At 38.7% G+C, this 6,000-nt stretch overlaps 1 protein-coding gene across 1 annotated transcript in view; it reads left to right on the top strand.

Annotated features, from left to right (window-relative positions):
* Positions 1-327: 327 nt before the first annotated feature.
* LOC139329764 (zinc finger protein GLIS1) overlaps positions 328-6,000 on the top strand; it is a 71,844-nt gene continuing 66,171 nt past the window's right edge. Inside the window, exon 1 of the mRNA XM_070960201.1 lies at positions 328-490. Coding sequence (XP_070816302.1) covers positions 398-490 — 93 coding nt within the window. The 5' untranslated portion in view covers positions 328-397. The remainder of the gene's footprint in view (positions 491-6,000) is intronic.

Genomic DNA, 6,000 nt, shown 5'->3' with positions numbered 1-6,000 from the left:
TCATTGGCTAATTGGATAAGGTAGGTGTTACCAAATTCCTTAAGCTGAATCGTTTTGTTCTATGTGTTGGATTTTCCTGTTCAAATGAACGAATGGTTGCACTGAGAAAGATTATCTTCGCGTTGATGCAGTTTGCAGTGATTCGGATATTTTTCTCTTCATGTGCGCAGGTAATGTGAGCAGCGGCTGCACACTGCATGGGAAAGCCGAGTCATCAATGCAGAACTCCTCAGCGCTGTTCGGGATGGTCAGCCACTGTCAGACCCAGACTTTCACAGACTTCACCGGCTTGTCGCTCGCCGTGTACGGCAGCAAGGCGGACATCTGTACGCGGCGAACCGGGAACGGCGGGTTTGGATCTCAGATTTGCCGGAGCTCCCATGACACCCCGACTCACATGAGCTGCGGCAGCCCGAAGAGACAAGTCGTGTCCGAGGAAAGAGCGCATCTGTCAGCCAAAGCTCCGCGGTCGTGCCTCCCTCTCCCACCCGTGCAAGGTAAGCGCCTTATATCCAAACGTGAGCAGGAGGACTTAAGTGTTTAAGTGATACAGTTGATGTGATTAGATATTGCAAAGTTTATTAAGAGAATTTATTAGCTAATTGAGTGATTTGTGAGCATTATGGATACATTGGAACATTTAATGTCATAATGATTATTGCTCTCATTAAAACAAACTGTGAGGATACAAATAACAAATTCACTCAAACAGCAGCTGTGTCAGTCTTGCAATTTTGACCAATTAGCAGTTCAAGGTTGTTTGAGATTGATAAAAGCCGTCATCTAAAACAATGCCGCTTCCATGTGGGCTTCTCAAGTGCAGCCTTTGATGCAGCTGTGCTGTGTATTTGTGTTGAGAGCCCTGTTTGCAGTTGTGGATTAGGTCTGTTAATTAAACCCAGAGCTCTCTTGGATCATTGGCCAATTCATAAATAACACCAGAATCAAAGTCTCTGTTGCACACAGGGCCATGTGAAGTGATGCACAGTATAACTGCCCAACAAGTGCACATTTCTTATGGATGTTAACAAGGCATGACAGCGTTTAGTTCACTTGTGTTGTCTTATTCTGTTAAATATGAAACAACTGTCAACTTCAAGTTTTGACAGTTTAGAACAATATTTAAAAGAGTGATTAATTTAGAAATATTTATTCTAGTTTTTCCTCTCAATTTTAGAACCAAATAAATCATGAAATTCATATTTGAATGTCCCTTGGTGGCTTACAAAAAAGCCAAAACTTTGACATGGACTCAACAGAGAAAGTGAAAAAACCTAAAAACAATTACATAGATGAAATGAACACTGTCATACAGATAACATCCAGAGTGGAAACTGGGCTTTGAGTCTCAGTGGAAGCCTGCTCCATCCTGTTTAGACAGAGTGTTGTTGTGAGAGGGCGGAGGTAATTACAGCCCCATACTAAATTATGATTAGACGGAACAGACTTTTATATTAGCAATCATCCTTGCAGCAAGAAGAGGATCAACGGATTTGATTATTGTTTCTTCTTGCTAAATACAAACCATATGTCTGCAGAATGTGTCTCAGCATTTATGAGTTCTGTTGGAGCACAGTTGTGCCCTCAGCCCTCCATCCCCAGCATCCCGAACCAGAATGAATCGTCTCATTGTCTTTGCGACGCTTTTGAACTTGCTTCCCGTAAATTGTGGGAATGCAAGATGTGTTATGTCTTTGTGGATTTTGTTGTGCAGATTAACACTGAAGCAGACACATACAAATCTGTTTGTTGGGTTCTGGCTCTGCGAGGCAATTGAGTGATATTTTAATAATTTCAATACTTTGTGGGGTTATAAATCGAAATAGCTTTCAGCCTCTTTTTGGAACGCAAAAGCATCGACACATACTGATTCATGGACACCCTAAAACATTTTACGCATTTATGATTAGTAATTCATTTCCACATTATATTTGACAGTAGTATTTCAGTAATGAAACGTTTTATTCAGTTCAACTTGTTCTCCTAAAGTTGCTATCTCTGTCGTGTATTAATATGCACTTTATTTCAGGCATTTTTATGTTGGTTCATAGTCTCTTATGGTGAGCATGGAGTATGAAAGTGATCTCAGTACTCATCAGTCTTTTGTATCATGCCTCATTTCAGGCTGATCGTATTACATACTCCCATTTGGGGACAGAGCTGGAGTTTCAGCGCATTCTCAACCATTACTTTAGATTTATACTGAAAGGAATCTCTGAACAAACACAGACTGTAATATTTATCCTGATGGAAGTGAGAGGAGGAAGAACTTACCTCAGACTGGAGATTTCTGACCTTTTACATATACCCTGTGATTGCAAAATGTGAATGATCACGCAGTGATAAATGTGATTAAATACAGTGTACTGCTGATGTTTCATAAAATCCTCAGTGTAGGAATTTTTATTTTTTGAGAGGAAAGCTGTAGTGTACCAGGATGTACTGCAAGACATTTGCATCAGTACTCCTCTGCCGATTTCCTAATTACTCCCAAAAGTGCAAATCTTTTTATTACGTCAGGGTGTTTGCGTCCATATGTGTGAGACAGTGAGTGAGAGAGCTTGTGTGCTAATGAAAGTACTGAGTTATGAAGCTGAGGTGTCACTGTGTCAGTAGATTCTCGATACAGATTTGGATTTGAAAAAAATAACTTAACACATAATAAAAACCCCTAGCTTTTTCAGTGCAACCTCATCGTTGTGCCATTTCTTTATAAGAAATGTTCCCAGCATAAATCCAAGGAAAATTATTCTGTATTTTTCTTTGCATTAAGTTGAAAGAAGCATCACAGTTGCTTATGTCACACCTGGTGTTTGGAAACCATGTGTATCACTCTTCATGAGTAGAACAGCGGCTGATCATCCTTACACTGCGAGTCCACTGTACTATAAATATTAGTGCCCAACAGCAAAGAAAATATTTTACTTGCAAAGAAAAACACTTGACGCCTCTTGAAAAAGAATATTAGGTTTGAATGAAGTGTGTACTCTAGCATCATTTGATACCTTACTAAAGTTTCTTCTGGCCAGGATGAAGCTGTGGAGTCTGTGAGCTTATTTGAGGAATGTGTTTGAGTTAAAGTAGTGTGCTGGAGTCCCACTCTCCCGCTCGGATAAATGCAGAGGTCTGTCTGTTGATTCAGCCTGTAAAGAGATGAGACTTTTGGATTTAATCAGTGTCAGAACATTTTGCATTTCTATAGCTTTTTCTTGTTATCTTTTGTCAACACACATCATTGTTTTCTATAAACCTGCACCAACATATGTATACATGTAGTATGCACACCTGTGTGCAAGCACACAAACCCCCGAGGATCCATTGCTAATACATACTGACACTGTGCCAGCATATGCTGAACATACACATGCCACACATTGACACACTCACACACATAATGTATAGATTTGTATACTGCACACACACACTTTTTTGTGGTGAGGTAGCATTGGCACCAATGTTGAATTTCCTCAAAGTGACTTAGTTTCCTGTGTTTTCCCCAGCAGCATTTGTAGATGTCAGACTGCAGGGTGATAATCTGACTGTTATGAGAAACAACCGACCATTACAGCCCCTCTTTGAGCCTCTGCTGTGTCAAACGCTTAATGACACTTTCCCAGTAGCTTGTGAATAGTTTTGGTTGTGTGTGCACAGAGAAACAAAGTGCTTTTGGTAAGGTCACTTATTCTAATCAAACTGCGGTTTATTTATTATTATTATTTAGAGAAAGAGTAGAGGGCAGTTGGCATTCATTTTCCCAGTAAGACGGTATAAGTGCTGCATGGGATGGATTTCGTTGTTAATGTGAAGCCCAGTCATATGTTCTCTTTATAAAAATTCTGATTTAGAAGAGCAATTGATGTTCCAAAAATATACATATTATTCATCATCAAAGCAGCCCAAAATGTGGCACTCAGCCTATCCTAAAAGGAAACTGGTGTTCTCATTTAAAATATCTGTGTATTCCTGTGCCTTCTTTGGGTAGTTAGCTCGAGACTTTGATCTGAGTAAATCTTCAGATTTATGTCACATAAAATGTTCATACAGCTATAATTCTGGAAAAATGTTAGCTTCAGCTGTTTCAAGGGGTTTTCAATTTCTTAAATTACCTTGGATCAGCTTGTAATTGCTTTAAGATTGACTTTGATTTCTGCACAGATCATCTTTATTCATCCTGGATATCAGTGATTTTTTTTTTTTTTCTTTTTTGTAATTTGTGAGCCATTTGTCTTTTGTGACACTATTTTGCTGAGTCAGGGGTGTGACAGAAGTCTATGTCAATGATTCAAGAATTTAAGTGGTGCTTAAAGAGTCAGAGTGATTTCTTATCTTGTTGCTTAATGTTGGAGAGACCAAAGAGATGGTATTAGATTGTAAATTTTGTGAAATTGTATCCATTATGAATGGATTGATCACCAGCAATAGGTGATTAAGCAGGTAGCACAGGAGGTGTGAATTTTGACCACAGTTTAAATTGTGTTTGATCATTCCTATGTAGATGATGGCTCTGTGGAGTGAATACAAGCTTTATAATGATGTTCTTCCACGTGCTGACTATTTAATTAGTAATTCACTATGGTTTCAGTGCCTGGTTTGGCAATCTAAGTGTGAAAATTTTGGATAAGATGACTGGGAACTCCAATTACTTTTGCTTCCAACATCTTTACAGGAGATATTTGAAGAAGAAACTGTTAAGCAAGCCAATTTGGCTGACCAAAATCAGCCTTTGCCATTCGGCAGAAGATTATATTAAACATACCCTTTCTTTAGTGCAACAGTAGAAATGGCGTTAATAATTTTTTAGACTGAATCCATTTGAGATATTAAATTGGCTTAAAGTTATTTTATCCAATGCAATGTTGCACATTGCATTTTTAAAAATACTTTTATACTTAAAATACTTTTTGTGTGGTATCATATTTCCATGTGTATATACTGCATGCTGTATGGTGGTGTATTGTGTCTTTTTCTATATAATGGAATTATAAATTTAACATGCACTAGGCTGTGTTTGTGTCTGTGGATGTATATTACTCATGTTGGGGGGGGGGGTATAAATCTGTTTAAGCAGTCATATTGTGGGAACTCTCCTTTCTTATGGGGACAAAACGCAAATCCCCATAACGTTAATCATTACATTTTAGGGTTAAGACTTGGGTTAAGATTATGGTAAGGGTTTAGGGTTTCAGCAAGTGGTGGTTATGGTTAGGGTGAGTCTCCAGGAAATGAATGTAAGTCTATGTAATGTCCCCAATAGTGATGGAAACACAACTGTGTGTGTGTATGTGTGTGTGTGTGTGAATGGAACAGCAGCCATGAATCTTGATTTATTTTATTATCCTCAAGTAAAGCTGACAATCAATTATGGTTGATATCCAAAACCTCAGATACACAAGCATCTAGAAATGTTGGTTTTGTGCCACTTTAACATTTACATTTATTCCTAAACATTTGGACTTTAGAAATATAGTCATTCCTTTCTTACCCTGAGGCAAATGTTTTTTTTTCTCTTCCTGAATCTTAACCAGTATGCTGAATCCCTGCCACCTCGGCATAACTCTTCTCTGCGGAAAAGAGAATAAGTCAACTAAAGCACCAAAATGTCTATTTATTAAGTACAGTCGAGGAGCCACTGAGGATCTCAACATCACCGTTGGTGAATATGCCAAAAGAGGTTGTAGCAGCGAGGCAAGGTTAGAGTGCTATTCCTCCCAGATGTTGTGAAAGACCGATCAACCCCCAGAGGAAACATTTTGCTGTCACTGCTGCTAAGAGATTTGACCTTTCATTGAACTTGTGGTTCACTTTCACAGCCAAGGTTAAATAAGAACCTTTTTGTACCAGATTGCGAAAAGGTTGTACAGTACAGTTTTTGGCGCTGCTTGTCAGTTTGCACCGAGTGATGTTTTACCTAGAATTTGTCAATAGGGACCCACTAAATGATAGTAACATTCTTTTCACAAGTTTTCTCAGAAGTCAATACATTCCCATGAGCCAAAGAGA

This window comes from Chaetodon trifascialis, chromosome 4 (assembly GCF_039877785.1).
Source record: "Chaetodon trifascialis isolate fChaTrf1 chromosome 4, fChaTrf1.hap1, whole genome shotgun sequence".
Taxonomy (NCBI): domain Eukaryota; kingdom Metazoa; phylum Chordata; class Actinopteri; order Chaetodontiformes; family Chaetodontidae; genus Chaetodon; species Chaetodon trifascialis.
This window is presented reverse-complemented; position numbering and strand designations above follow the sequence as displayed.